The sequence below is a fragment of the Anneissia japonica genome, unplaced genomic scaffold (assembly GCF_011630105.1).
Source record: "Anneissia japonica isolate Jap-2015-1 unplaced genomic scaffold, ASM1163010v1 scaffold287980_len571666_cov165, whole genome shotgun sequence".
Lineage (NCBI taxonomy): Eukaryota > Metazoa > Echinodermata > Crinoidea > Comatulida > Comatulidae > Anneissia > Anneissia japonica.
The window spans coordinates 473,145-489,399 of NW_022720008.1; the positions used below are offsets into that span (position 1 = coordinate 473,145).

The 16,255-nt window shown below is 32.1% G+C and overlaps 1 protein-coding gene across 2 annotated transcripts in view; it reads right to left on the reverse strand.

Annotated features, from left to right (window-relative positions):
• Nucleotides 1–339: 339 nt before the first annotated feature.
• The window catches only part of LOC117111165 (beta-1,3-N-acetylglucosaminyltransferase lunatic fringe-like), an 18,074-nt gene continuing 2,158 nt past the window's right edge, over nucleotides 340–16,255 (reverse strand). The window contains exons 3-11 of one of the 2 annotated variants that reach the window (XM_033254040.1): nucleotides 14,433–14,481; nucleotides 11,260–11,302; nucleotides 10,951–11,010; nucleotides 9,806–9,956; nucleotides 9,249–9,334; nucleotides 5,535–5,605; nucleotides 2,538–2,632; nucleotides 1,217–1,299; nucleotides 340–502 (exon numbers count right to left, since the gene is read on the reverse strand). In XM_033254040.1, coding sequence (XP_033109931.1) covers nucleotides 439–502; nucleotides 1,217–1,299; nucleotides 2,538–2,632; nucleotides 5,535–5,605; nucleotides 9,249–9,334; nucleotides 9,806–9,956; nucleotides 10,951–11,010; nucleotides 11,260–11,302; nucleotides 14,433–14,481 — 702 coding nt within the window. In that variant the 3' untranslated portion in view covers nucleotides 340–438. The remainder of the gene's footprint in view (nucleotides 503–1,216; nucleotides 1,300–2,537; nucleotides 2,633–5,534; nucleotides 5,606–9,248; nucleotides 9,335–9,805; nucleotides 9,957–10,950; nucleotides 11,011–11,259; nucleotides 11,303–14,432; nucleotides 14,482–16,255) is intronic. The other variant, XR_004445830.1, reaches the window with a different exon arrangement.

Here is a 16,255-nt window from a genome sequence, read left to right on the forward strand (position 1 = left end):
TCACAACTTACAAAATAATATAAATAATAATCCTGCACCTTATCGATTTTTAATGTAAAATACTTGATTTAAGTGGGTATTTCCTATTTCATTTTAGTAGTAGCAGTAGTGTATATATATATATATATATATATATATATATATATACATACCAGAGGTGTTTAAGGTAGGAGGTGATGTTTTAGTAACAGAACTTCTTGAGGTATTTCATATCTGCTGGCAGTCAAAGTCTATTCCTCAGGACCCAAAGGACTCCAACTTCATAACACTCTACAAAAACAAGGGAAGTCGACAACTGTCTCTTATACACATCTAGATGTGTATAAGAGACAGATATATATATATATATATATACTAAGAAAATATACTGTAATAAATAACATGGAAATAGCTTATTATCTAAATGACAAAAAAATATACGGTTGCCAGGAAATTGTTTCAAACTTGGGCTTTAGGACAGAAGGAAGTCTGTGGGTATAGGATACAATGGATTGACTTGAATCTGAAAAAAAAAAATAATACACAGAGTATGAAAAAATACTTTTAAAAGCAAATAGTTTTCATTGTTAAGCTTTATATCTTGGTGAGTAATTAAATTTCAATTACTGTATCAATTATTCAGCAATTATTAAATAATTTGCGAGTAACTACATTGTGATGTACATGCAACGAAAAAATTTGTCCACTATATGAAATATCATAACATCAATTTCAACAAATAATTTTGACTTTACATAGAAAATCCTTGTTGCCTGCTGCCAATTTTAGGATCTATTATGTGCCAAATTTTTTCATAATGATAATATACGGTATCAGTTTTTCATTTTATCAGTCTCAACAGCGATGAATAAGTGATTACACCATTCACAGTACTGTGAATTTGTATGGAGATTTTTATAAACTATAATATAATTCACATGTGATAATGTAAATGTATATAACATATAATTTAGGACTAGTAGTACAGATATTGTATGCTTAAAGCAGTTGGGTTTTCTATTTCCTTTTAAGTGTTTCCAAAAATAAAAATGATTCCTGGATATGTAAAATTTTAAAAAGTAATTTTTAATTTACAAAATTCTTCTTTTTTAGTTAAATAGTTTGGTTTATAGGGGTCGTACTTACAATTTTAACTGAGTTTTTTCCAACTGATATTTCAGATAATGAACATTAATGGCAGAAATTTCTAATAGATCAATAAAGACAAAATACTAACCTTGTTGGATCATCATTGATTGAAAATGCAGGGTTGTGTAATAACATTTTATTTGTGCTATCCGTTCGGTAGCTAAGAGTAATCTATTAATAAAAAGGAAGGGTATCATGACTTCGGACAAACATACAGAATGACATAATAATTAAATTCACAAATTGCGTCTGCAATCATTGTACATTCTCTTCAGGAGCAGATACAGTAGGGGGCACTCCCCCCTCCCGTTTTGCCAATATAGTTTAAAATTTCATGCATATTGATATTAACACCACATCTATTCTAAATATGTTGTGCCCCCCCACCCACCCCCCCCCCCCCCCCCCCCTTTGAAAAATTCTGGATCCACCCCAGCTCTTTGTGTATAAGTAGTAGATAGAGCTGTGTTTGTCTTGTAGATGCATGAAATAAAAATACTGACAGCACTTTATACTACTACACATGATGTAAGTGCCACATCCTAGTTTCCATTATTTGCTGCCCTCTTTAGTTTGTTTCAGTTTTTAAAGTTAGCTAGTATTAGTAATAATTGCAGGTGTATCAAATGCAAAGTATGTCTGCTTCTCTATTTACTACTTTGTTTGCTATCCTTTGTTTATAGTTTAGTTAATCAAGTTGTCTAGCCAGGGCAAGACACACTTGCTTTCCCCTGTGCTTGCTTTCCCCTGTGCTTGATGGCACTGCCACTGTTTAGGGTAAATTATGTTGCTTTAAAAAACTATTTTTTTAAACAAAAGCGGTATTATTAAAATTATATCGAATTTGTGTATTTCAAATTCTTTGTTTTTATACATTAATTAGCTTGTTATCTCTCAATATCTGTCCAATATAACTGTCTATGTGAACCTTGAAAATAAAATCCTATATTTTATTTATCTATTTATAATTTATATATTTAGGTTATTAGCATTCAATTGAAAATTTCAATAAGAAAGTATTCTCTATGGCAATTAGAAGAATAAAAAAATATTTTCATTCAGTTCTTTGAATAGACCTATAATAATCCAATTAGGAATTTTCATTTAAAAAATTGTAAATCAGCAAACAATAAAAATGTTTTGGTCTGAAGTGTTTCAATGGAAGTCGACAAGATTTCAATACTGCAATTTAGTTTTGAGGGTGATTCCAGTTTTATTGTTTACCCTACATAAAGGTGCTACTGTTTGTAGCTTTTAAGAAATGAATAAGAGAAGGAACGCATTAAAAAGATTTAAAAACTGAAGGTAAAGAACAGCAATAAAATGGTTTAATAGCTCTAAAGATTAACTTAATTGTATTGAATAGCAACAACATGAAGCGCCTGGAGGTCGCTGACCTTTGTATTTACCTGGTTCTTAATGTCGTCCGGTTTGATAGCCCATAGGTCTTGTAGATGAGAATTCATTTTTTTGATGTGTATCATTGGTACGTTTAGTAGAATCTCTGAAAGCAAAATAAAGTGCAATGAATATGCAGAAGCACAGAGGGTAGGCCTACTGCGTAGGCCTACTGTTGCATATTACCAGAGTGAGTCATAGAATTCTTACTATTACTGTATTATATTGTTACTATAAAGTTAAACAACATGACCTATCAAGTGTGAATAACAACTTGACTTTAAGTAAAATTTTCTTAACTTTTAAATTAAAACATAAACATGACTTTTCATGTGACTCATAACTTCGGTTATTTATGGTTAGGCCCTATAACAAAAATGTATTAGTCTGTCTAGGCTGGGAAAATGAGGGAGGGAGGGAGGCTTTTTATTTTTTATTTTGCTAAAGCGAAATATCACCATTGATGTTCAAAGTAAATTGATTGATGATTGAGATAATACAAAAAATATCTACTAACTATCCACTAAAAAAATGAAAAAAAACAAAAAATGTTAACCCCAAAAAAAAAAAAATTAAAAAAATATAAAATATTTGTTAATACCATAGAAGAAATATGCAAGAGAGTGATAAACTAATACATTTTTTATTAGGCCTTATATGTATATTTATATAAATAATTAGCTTCTGAGGAACCATAGGGTTTATTGATAAATTTGACAAAAAACGTGAAGCCCATGATTATGATCAGTAGGGTAATAAAGAGGCTCCTGACTAAGGCATCTTTGGGCCCTACTACTCTGAGGGCTGGTTGAAGCTCCCGTCCACTCCAGTATGGAATATATTTAACACTTTCCTCTTGTTAAAAGGCTGATTATTTTCCAGGGGCTTTAAAGTCCAGGGAACCTTAATGACTTCAGATTATTGAAACAAAGCTAAAAAAATGTGAAGCAAGTTATTATGATCAAAAAGGGTCCTGATACTAAAGACTGTTTTCCACTAGGCGAATTTATTCGTGCGAATCAAATCTTCGGTACTCTTTCTGAGCTCTGATTGGTTGCACATTTTTTTGCTTCGCTAAAACCTAACAGAAATGTGAACGCGCATCCGTATCAACCGACGCTTTCGATTTGTGCGAATAATTCGCCTAGCGGAAAACTTAAGGTTTCTTTGAATCCTACTACTCTGGGATCATGCCCAGTGAGGTACAGGGTGAAGCTCCTACCCATTCAAGTGTGGAGTAATTTGATATTGTTTACACTTTCCTCTTATTAAAAGGCTGATTAATATCTAGGGGCCTTAAAGTCCAAGGCCCTTAAAGTCCAGGGGCCCTTAATGTCCAGGGCCCCTGGCTTTAGCCAGTGAATTCATAAGGGTGATGCCATTGATTATGAATCTTATATTCATATTAGAGTAATAATAATGCTTTATACAATTTCAACAAGATGCAGATAACTAATTATAAAACTAACTTTATTTTCATTCTTATTTCACACTTTATTTAAATAGCTTTGTATATACTTTATATACACTGCAATGCTGAGACAAATAAATATGTCTTATATATTGTGTATTGTATATGGTTATGAACAATAATTCTGATCATTTATTATCATCATTATTATTTTGTTATTAAAACACTTCATTTTTTCACCAACCAATACATAGTTATAGGCCTAAGTAATATCATTATACTGTATATTCAGAGCATATAATGTATAGTATATGTATTCTTGTTCATGATTAACTGAGAAATCTTAATAATCAATTTGTAATAATAATAATAATATTGTTTTGAAATGAAGAAAAAGAAAATTTTAGGAAGCACTAGATTTTGAGGGTCGTGCAAGAGGATGGGAAGGGATTTGAATGGCACAGAAGTTACGTGCTTGCAATTCCTATTCCCTCTGTGGCCTGGAGGATTGCTGTAAACCATTGAGAGAAGATTCGTGAAAGCAAACTCTCCCTCCTATTCTGATGTTTTCAGAAAACTCTGTCAGTCACTACCCCTCTCTACTATCCATTCAATTGCCTTTAAAAGATTTCTCAGGGCCTATTCTTGTTATTCTTGTCTTCTTGTTTTGTTTACCATTACACAGCCATTGTACCGCACAATACTACACCATCAAAGGAGTATGAGACATGCGAAACGACTTAAATAATCTTCTTTCTTGTTCAGCTGTGTTTGTCTACTCTACTTTCAGCAGTGTTTTGTTTACAGAATTAATGGCAATGAAATCAATGCCTATAGACATTTAATATTCAGAGAAAGTAATATAAAAAACTGACCTCACCTAAACTACCTAAAAATCTCCCTAAACTAAAGAACTATTTATAGAAATTATGTTGTAGCTTGTTGCAATGGAATGATAAGTATATGCAATAAATGTGTATAGATATACGGTTGTAGTATAATTTTAAACAGCCCTAATATAAAATAAGAATATGGCTGAATTAAATATTCCTTACTAATTAACATACACATAAACTTCCTTTCTTTCTTTCTTCTTTATATATCATATATTATGGCGAGTAATATTATTTTGTTTGCAATTTGTTCATTTGTTTTCCCAACTTGTTAGTATGTGTAAAAAGCCACGGCCTTCCAAAAAATACTCATGCTCCCCATTCGCGCCCCACACAAAAATCACGGTCAAGTAGTTAAAAATCACCTAAAATCACCTTATTTTGCGAATTAGCGGCCCTTGACTTATCATCGAGACCCCCCCCCAGTTAACCTTCGTGTGCATCCATCAGCACCCCCATTTCTAGAATTGTAGATGCACCACTGGGTTGTGATGCGAGGTGGAAGTGAAACTGAGGAAATATATAGTATTAGGAGATGTTTAACTGCATTGTGAATTATTCGCTTAACAAATTTTCAGTGAAGGTTGCTGGGGTGGGGTACAAGTTATTTTTCCATGGGCTTACTAGCAAGTTCCCCTTAATATAATACTTCGACATTGAGTGGGCACGAAAGAGTGAGAGTAAAATGTAACTGACATCCTCACCGTTTATATACCCTATGGTGACATCATCTGGCATTCGTATGCTCTCGCAAGTCAACAGCATCATACCTCCACTGAAATACAACAAACCACAGCAAAAGAGATTAGTGATAAGTCAAATGTAAACAGGACATGGAGGGCCTGTTGACAGGGTCAACACAAGGTAAGGAGGCTTTGTAATTAATGATATATACTTAACACTTGTCACCTTTAACGTATACCATTGTAGTATTAAGAGAGTCAATAGAAGACGGTATGATAGTGCCCTGTCCCTTATTGTAATGTCAAATTTTATTAGATGCAAGATTGCATCAGAGGTGGTACGTGACAGTTCTCAACAACCTCAGACCAACTAGGGTTTATGAGCAAATTTTAAGAATATGGCACATACAGTGCAGATGCCTGGAAATGGAACTCACACACTATCAAATTTTATGTGACAAATAAATGTGATGTCCCCATAATTGTATGTAATAATAACATGATGTGACATCATCATGACAATATATCACAATAAATCTGAAAGTGTAGGCAGAGTTTACAAATCTTTTTCTAATTGTCTTTCTAATGTGACTCAAGTTCAAGTTGTTTACCTCTCAGTCCCAACAAATCATCATGGTTGGGCCATACCTCTAGAACATTAAAAAAAATATGGCATCTCTAGATACCTGGAAATTTTAAATGATAATTATTTAATTGTTTTTATGATGTGCCCTGATTAGGAGAAAACTAGGATATGCCATGCACTTCTTGGTGTTAGGAAATGACATTCTCACATTAAAAATGTTTTTCTAATTGAATTTATGATGTAATTTTTAGATCATTTCCATCAAAAATATAAATGTTATTTAGGAGCTGAAGTTACACTGATTGCATCCCTCTCGGATTCATTCATTGAGAATGTGAAATAGCCATGAGACTATACACTATCATATACATTTAAAAGGCAAGACTTTTTTTATACCTTGTTTAACAAACCCACAAATATTGATGGTTTCAAATAAAAATTTAATTATATTTTTTGCCAATTAGCGCACCTGCCGCAACGAAAAATGGAAATTTCAGAAAAAAATAAAAGTTAAAAATTTTTTTTTATTACGCCCTCCGCTGCCTTGAAATGGCCAAAGATAAGATGTATATTTCTTCCTAATTATATAAATCTGAAGCATTTAACCATCCCATTTTACATTCGCCAATAAAATTATATTTTGATTTCCTCCACCGTCTGGATGTTTTAGCAAAACTATTTCCTAAATAAGAAAACAAAGTTTTATTTTTATTTTTATTCTGCCCTCCTCCGATGATTTTAAACAAAATAAGCATGCGAAACAAGAAATGAAAAAAGTATCGCCTTACTTTCATAAATGAAATGTATAGTGAAAAAAATTAGGGGCTTTTTTCTGCCTTCTGCTACCTACCATACATATGTATTATTAACATTATATCAATAATTGCAAATGCTCAAGCCAAACATCATAAGTGGAAATTACAGATGGGTTCCATAGTCATGTAAATATGACAATTATTGTAAGAAATAAAATTGATTATTAATAAGACACCAGAATAAATTTGGAAATAGTAAAATTCTTATTCTGCTAATGTGAAATTGCCCATCTGTCGAGAATTGTATTGGTTTAGAATGCAGTTTACAATTTTTCATGTATAGACTTAAGCCATTACATTATTTGAAATTATATGTATAATGAAAAAAATGAGGGGTTTTTTTCTGTAATTCTGCTACCATGCATACGTATTATTAACATTATATCAATAATTGCAAATTTTCAAGCCAAGCAAAAGCAAAAATTGCAGATGGCTTCCGCAGTAATGTAAATATATGACAATTATTATAAGAAATGAAATTGATTATTAATAAGACACCAGAATAATTTTAGAAATATCAGTAAAATTCTAATGTGAAATTGCCCATCTGTCAAGAATTGTATTTCTTTAGAATACAGTTTATACTTTTCATGTAAGTATAGACTTATGCCATTACATTATCATTATTTTTATTTTTGTTTTGTTTTATTTGTTTGCAAGGTTACTTATTTAAAGCATTTTTTTTTGCTTCCTTTCATTTGTAACATTTTCATTTTATTTGCTGCCACTGTATTTTTTTGCTGATAACTGTATTGTTTATGTTGATAATTGGAATAAAAGTTATTTGAATTGAATTACATTATTTGATTCACTGTATTTCTTTTCTTAAGTTTTTAGTTTTTATCAAAGTTACTTGCAGTACATGTTGAGAGTTAATAAACTATTATTGTTACTGTCTATGTGATGTGCATAATCTTAAACAATATAAATTAAATTTTTGAATTTCTGATTCATTTGGAAGACAACATTTTTATCATTTTAAATGAGCAATCATGAATATTTGCAAGATTAAAAGAAATATTATAACAATACCTAGAACAAAAAATTATGTCACATTTTATAGTAAATTTTAAAAATGATTTTATATTATTTACTTCATGCATTATTAGCAGTGGCGGCTCTAGGATATATTTTCTGGGGGGCTGAGCTGTCTGACAGGGGGGACTTGAGCTCGTAGGCCCAAGTTAGGGGAAGGGTTTTAGAGGGTGTTCCCCCTCCCAAATGAGATTTTTTAAAGGAGATGAACTTCTGGATGGCCAGAAATGACATTCTCAGACTGTGACAGGCATGTGTTGGCTTGGTGTGGGCCTATTTTTTTTTAGTCCGACTACCCAACGAGCTCTGTCCGATGGGTGGGGGGCTTGACCTGCCCACTGGTGCCGCCACTGATTATTAGAATATTATTTTACACTGCATGTTAAGCTCTATGACAAAAAACTGTGGTATGCCCATATTTGGATGTAATAGGACATCATCGTGACAATATATGTCCACATGACACAAATTTGTCACATAAAATTTGATAGTGCGGACAAACCTTTATTTTAAGGTATTCTACATAATATTGCTACTGCAAACAATTATTAAAATTAAATATTCTCAATAAAAAACGCAGAAGAGTGTCATGTGAAAACTTATTATACATTGACATTGTCTATAATAGAGGACCTGGCTAATGTTTTTATGCACTTAATTTAGGAGAGAATATCTAAGTAACTGTTATAGACTAATATGAGAACAACATAGTATGTGTGCCAAAACCTTCTTTGAAAATGATCACACCCTTTTTAAAATGGTCATGACCCCTTTTTGATTGGAAGTGTTAATTTAACAGTAGGCTAGACAATATGAACATAATGCAAACACTGTTTTTCTTTTATAAAAAAAACACATATGAAGAGGGCATCAAATGTTAGAAATCTCACTTTAAACACACGCTCCCTTTCTTATTGGAAGTGCTACTGTAAACAGTAGTCTGGCTAGACAATGTGAACATTGCAAACATGGGTTTTTACCTCCTATATATCAACACTTTATGATGAGAGGATACAATTTTAGAAGTCACACTGTGGTCGCATGTCCTGTTCATATACAAATTAGCTTAAATATGTATAACAATAGGGGAAAGCACTACTTTAAAACTGTAGGCCAGACAACCTGAACATTGCAAACAAGGGCTTTTTTTTTTTTTTTTTTTTTTTTTAAATAAATGTAAACACATATTAGTCTATAGCAGTTGAGTTATTCTCGCTTAAATTAAGTGCATACAAATTTTAGCCAGGTCCTAGACTATTAAGCACATCTTAACTTCTTTATTGTTACTTTAACTCTCACCTGGTGTACGGTACCATCTTTTTAGCCAGCGCTCGGCTTACGCAAACACCTGCACCTCCGGTACCAAACCAAAACTGGTGCTTTATCTAATGATAAAGACAGAAATATATGTCTATTATGTCAACATATACATTTCTACTTGAGACAAAAACTTGTCTGAACCATTGTTCAAGAGGGTATAAAGGGAAAAGAGTTGAACCTTTTTAAATCTCCATATTTTGAGGAATCAAGCCCACCCTGTCTCTTATACACATCTAGATGTGTATAAGAGACAGATATATATATGGGCAATAAAATATATTACATCTCTATCTGTTGAATACATGAGCCAACAAATTAGATATCAATTATGACATGTTGATATCATTTTTATATATTTACTTATGAACAGATGCCATTGCACTACTAGTTATGATTGGTTTTAGATATACTGATACAATGTTGATGTTGATGATAATAATAACAACTGTACAGTAATAATAATAATAATAATAATAATAATTTCTTTAAAGCAGTGCTCCTCGACAAAATGCCCGTCCATATAAAACTGTACGTACCGAAGGTGTCTGTGTTTTGTATGCTTCAATTGGCCTCAGTGTACTTGAGCGTCCCAGATAAATATCTTGCTGATGAGGCTGATACAAATCAAGTAATTTCCCCAATTCTACAATGTTGAGGTAGTTGTCATCATCAACGTGACAAAACCAGCTGAAGGGTAAAATGTTTGATGTCAGTGAAGTACTCTTATAATACTCTGTACACACAATCAAATTTTATGTTTCAAATTGTTGCAATGTACACATATGTAGCCATAATGATGTCATATTACACCCAAATATTGAGTGCATCACATTTATTTGTCACAAAAAATTTGATAGTGCTCTGTCCACACTATAACATTGTGATGTGCCCAAATGTACAGCAGGCATAATAATGTCATTATTACATACAAATATGAGTGTATCACACTTGTCACAAAGTTTGATAGTACTTTTATGTGACAGATTTGTGTGATGTGCCCATGTGTAGGCAAAATGATGTCATATTACACCAAACCATGGACATATTACATTTATTTGTCACATAAAATTTGATAGTATGGGACAGAGCTTAACAACATTTCACATGAATGCTTGAAGAGTTTTTAGAGTGTCAGGTTAGCATGTGACATACTCTAGTTAAGCAGTTACGAATGTGGTTGTTACGACTACGTGACAAGGTACAAATCAAAATAAAATATCGTAAAAATTGAATAGAGATGCCAGATAAAAAAAGCTGTAGAAAAATTTATGGCTTGTGCTGAGTCATTTGGCCGTAATGACTGCATTGATAGTTATGTAGTAACAAAGGATATTGCCGCAGAACTCTACTGACTGGAAACAAAGAAGTGCGAGACAATAGCAGCAACTTGAGTAGAAAGATGAGGGCATAGTTCATCAATTCACATTGCACAGACGAACAGTTTCTTTATCATTCCTACTTGCTTCCTACTTCACTTATCACTTTATTATCTCTCACACCTTTTTATTCCACTTAATTCATTTCTAGTCTATGAGTTTCGTTATTTAAAATATTAAGATAAAAAGATAGCCAAATTCAATATAAAATTAAGTATACAACACGCAAATGGTATACACACAAATTAGTGAAAAATGATAACACCACCAACACAAAAAATGAAACACCAATCAAATTTTGTTACCTTTTATTTGACGCCATGAAGTGATCAAACATGACCGCCATCTTGCAACAGAGTGCAGATCTAAAAAAGAAAATAAACATTGGTTTATACTGTATATTATCATTCTGCCAGCTTTCATGTTTATCTGTTTGTATATCTGTCTGTCTATGCATGTATGTATCTATGTATGTCTGCATTTCTGTCTACAATATCAGTTCTGTGTTGGTCTTTCTATTAATTTCCACACTGTGCATAGATAATGAATTGATACAAAGAGGCTAAACATTACTATAAATATAATAGAGAAATATTTTTAAAGAAGACACCAACCTAACATGTAAAGATCGACACTTTGTATTTATCATGTGGCCATCTGAAAAACAAAAAAAAAGTTAAGTATAAACGAGAAAGTATCAAGTGATTTGTTAAAGGATGTAAAATATATATGTGGCAAAGACAAGCCAAACCAGTCACTCGTTGCAAATCCTGTTTCGGAGATAATGGCCAAAACGCTAGAATGTCAACATTTTGGAAATCTATTTCATTGCACTTAACTATATATCATGCTACAGTATGCTGTTATTTTCCCCATTTTCAATGTTAAAACAACAATTTTTAACTATTTGGTGTTGGTTTCTGTCTATAAGAAATGCCAAAATCGTAAACTTTGAGGGATGATTTTTCAAATGTTGTTCTTTCATTTCATTTCATTAATTTATTTATTTAGACAAGTGTCTTGGGGCCCCAAAAGCAACAAAATCACCATGACAAAAGCCTGGTGCCCCAGCTGTATGTTTAAACTCCTGCAACTTCATAATGAAATTTCAGAATTTTTACCATTTTATAGCTCTCATTTTACTGTTTTACCATTTAGTAACTAAAAATCGATTTTTGCAACGAGTGACTGGTTTGCCTTGTCTTTGCAACATATAGTTACATCTTCCAGAGTAGGGAATGTCAAATGTTTGTTCAAAATTAAGGTATTAGAGGGAAGATTAGATATGAGGTAAACCTGAATAATAATAAATGCCTAAGTTAAGTGATTGCAGTTCCTAACCTTTTGGACTAAGAGAAATTTTTACAATATCAAACCATAAAATCTTACCCTTTGACACTAATCCAGATGTTTTACACTGGGACCCTGACCAGGGTACAGCTGCATGATTGAAGCCCTCCCCAACCACCCACCCTCCAATTGCAAATTTATGCAGCCACCACTTTCAAAGTTTGCACAATAACAGAAAGAGGAAAAGATATAAAATCAATACCTTCCCTTTAGAAGCTTAGCCCTTTTTAGAGATATCTTCAACTACTGCAACTCTAATTCTAATTATCTACTGAAAATCTAATCACACAAAAGATCATATCTTTGCAGATCAAACAAACTTTCAATTAAGTATTCAAACACTGACACCTCCCTATAAGAACAGTTTTTAATGAAATTGTTTAAAGTAGATTATTTTTAAAATAAAGCATATATAGCAGTAACAGACTAATCATTGTCTGTCACAAAATGTTTTTGGTAAATTTATAATTGGCGGTACACATGAAAGTGGAAGCTAAAAAAAGTCCTGATGCATAGAGTCAACAATTATTCCATTAACAAAAATGTCTGAGTTTAAGTATATCAATAAAATTAAACAGTTGCTTTTACTGTTTTTGTTAATACAATGGCTTTTGAATTGTATAATAGGATTCTTTTATAAGCCTTTGGATAAATGCAGTTACCAGTTGATTTGTTATAGACCAATGCCTTTAATTAGATTTGACAGAATGACTGATCAGAAAAGCAAAGAGAGCTGCATATTTATAACATCACTATATATCTAAGTTTTGATAAACAAATTAAAAGGTATATGAACTCTAACGGTACTACAGGTAGAGAAACTTCGTACTTGTTGGTTCAACAGGTAAGACGGTAATACCCAATATATCAAACCTACCAAGTCTAACGCACTGGACGCAAGACTCTCACATTTGGGGTCTACGACCAAAGCTATCATGCTTCAAGAACCATAACCTCACAACATAACTTTGCCTAGCTGAGAGGTTGTTTCTGTTTCTTGAACTGAAGACCCTGATTCAAACCTGGCCAGCATTAGGTTTTAACTGGCGTCTGATTACTTGGCTCTCGAATAACCCTCATATTGAGAGTTTGGTGGGTTAAGGACTATATTTGTATCTGCATGTCTTCATTATAGTTGCAGTTGAGTCGGTTGCCACCGAACTGCGGCTGCTGGAGTCCCCAGGGGCCCAACCCAAATTTCCGAAAAGAATTATCATATTATTATTATTGCTATAGACCTATAGTATTAAAAAAACGCGACAATTAGTATTTGAGGCCTTTGTGGCATTCTTACATCATCTATTGTACATAAAATGGCACCACACATTTGGACACAAATAAACAATTGCACCCAAACACTGGGGAGGGCATAGCCTAGGGAGATTCCCGAAAGAAGAGGAAGAAGAAGGAGGGGAGAGGGAAGAGAAAATGCGCTGCATGATACCTGTATAAAGTTGTAGTTTGTGTGCTTGTATTGATTTTATTTTACAATCAACTATGCCACAAAAACCTCCCCACCCTGGGCTTGATCAGTGCTTTGTACAATGCATGACCCTTACCCAGGTTCTTCTCTGTATCCGCCCCTGGGTTAAATGATCTTATTTTGATGTGGGAACATTGTTGTTATAATTCTTTTAATATATATTTTATTTTTTAACATGGAATCGATTTGATTTTACTTTATCTTGCAGTCCTGAAATGTCAAACACAAAGATTAATGTTCTTGATGAAATCGAACGGTCAGGTCCCATATTGCATTAAGTTCTACGCATGTCAATTTGGTTAACAAACACAAATTTACGATCCGGAAAAAAAGACCTCAAGTGGTTTCAATAATACATCTTTACTACTGCGTTGTATACAATTACTGAACTTTTGTGGGAGTAAACAATGTTTACTGTGTATTTAATTCTTACAATAAAAGGGACTTTTTCAAGGATTCATACCGTGGTAGTGACCTAGATATGCCAACTCTCTGAAAAACTGAGCTATTTACCGAATACATAAACCTAGATTTAATTCAAAATTTGTATAGTTCTTCTCAAAATATTTTTTATTGATACAATTCAGAAACGAACAAAACACATATTTTATTGTAGAAAACGAATTCCAAAAACTGGAATATAATGGTGTACAATATTTTTAAAACTTTATTTCCTCCAAAGTGAATTATTTTGTCTAAATTTCTTGTTTAGACCTACTAAACCATGAATGATCACCCAATTATAATTGTGGCAAAGACAAGTCAAACAAGTCACTCCTTGATTTTTAGTTATTAATACAGGGTCAAACAGTAAAATAAGAGCTATAAAATAGTAAAAGAATCATTTAAATCCAACATTCATATTTTTATTTCCTGCAATAATATTTTTCTCAAAAAGATGAATAAATATTGAAAATTTGCAGTTACATTCTTCACGCCTTGTTGAAAACTTACTGGTTTTTTGTTGGAATTCTTCATCATCTGCATCCGTAAAAAAGTAAACCTGCAAAAAAAAAAATAATAAAAACAGAAACTTTTATGTCATTATTTATATCAATAGCATCATTATTTTTTTGGACAAAATTCTAAAAAAAGCTAAAGGAAAAAGTTCTTTAGAATAATTAATATTAACATAATGTACAATATTAATTTCAAATGGGAAAAAACTGATAATTATGGAAAGATATGAAACAAACTAATTTGTTATTATTTGGTAAATTAGATTTTAGTTTGATAATTATAGACGAAATATAAAATGAACAAATTATCTTTATTTGTTATGAATGAAGATACTTCTTTCATTTCTGTTGTTTATCGAATCAAACTAGCCTACGTTTAATGGTTTGCTTGTTTTTACATTAACTACAAAATCATCCTCATTGTTCTAATTTTCTTTGTGTTTATCTCATTATCAATTAATCAATAAACAAACCTAATCAAAACAAGTTAGCTAATGGTTCATTCAACCACCATACATGTCAAAAACCTTTTCCAGCTATGGTAACAAAAGCATATGCAGAGAGCACACACTCTAAATGCTTTGCCACTCATTGCTACAACACTGCACTCTTTTGTTTTCACCTACTAACTCATTCATGCGTTACTGTATACAATTATGGGGACTCCCTCTATTGATTAGCGACTGAGTCAGTCGATGATTCATAGAAAGTAGATTACAGTGAAGCATAATGCTCAGAACAGCTGGCAAAATTAGCAGAAAAATTTATCAGGTTTATGACTAATTTGAACATAATGATTAATATTCTGTATATATACATGGGTGGAGATTATGGGTGGGGTAGTTGATACATAATATATATGTTTTAGTTATCTATACAATTTACCCAAGGAGATACACTAAGATCCAAATATTATTAATATTTTTACTAAACATTTAAAATGTTTGAGATCTGTGGTAAAATTATTGAAATTGTGAAATACATGTAAGATAGTAATAGTGATTAGATAACGCCTTTGTAAAAACAGGTTGCTGTTTATCTAGGTTATAATTACTGTCTTTGAAATTCCAACTCAGTGATTCAGCAGGTAAAATATAGTTGGATGGTTGTATTCAAAGAATCAAAGAACAAAGGAGTTGAAAGGCTTCGGAAATGGATCCAAAATAAACAGTGACAAGTTGTTCAATTGAAAAGAAAAGATCTTTATCATTTATTGATTCTAAAAACATTGCTCAACTCAGTTCTTGTGAACATATTGTATTTATTTTATTCTCATCGAAGATCATTTGACTAACCAGGTACAGGATGGTAGCTATTATAGTGATATATATAGGCCTAATAAAGATGGCTTTTTTTCATTGTTAATTTGTTCTATTAAATTTTTAGAACTTATCGAAAAACAAATCCGTCACTAGGACTGGATGGCAACAAGGCCAAATAAAAAACAATATTGTGTTGGCCACGCCCAAATGACCCAAAAATCTACGAAATTTAGGTTCGGCATTTTATTTTATTTTTTTTACTACAACGAAAAATATCTTTTTAATGAGCTAACAAGGCTGGAATAGGTCTATCTTGCTGAACGAAGGTGATGCGACAGTGTTATGCTATCATTTTGCTTTCAATATAAATTTTAAAATGGTCTTTGTTGCATTTGTGTGCATTTTCTACTTTTTAAGAATAAGCACATTACTTTTCATACCGACCTACCCATTTTTTTTATTTTCACAAAACGTGGCCAACACAAGATTCTATTTTTTTTGGAGCCCTATCCTTTTTTTAATCAAAACACATCTTTTTAGTTACCATTAACTTAGA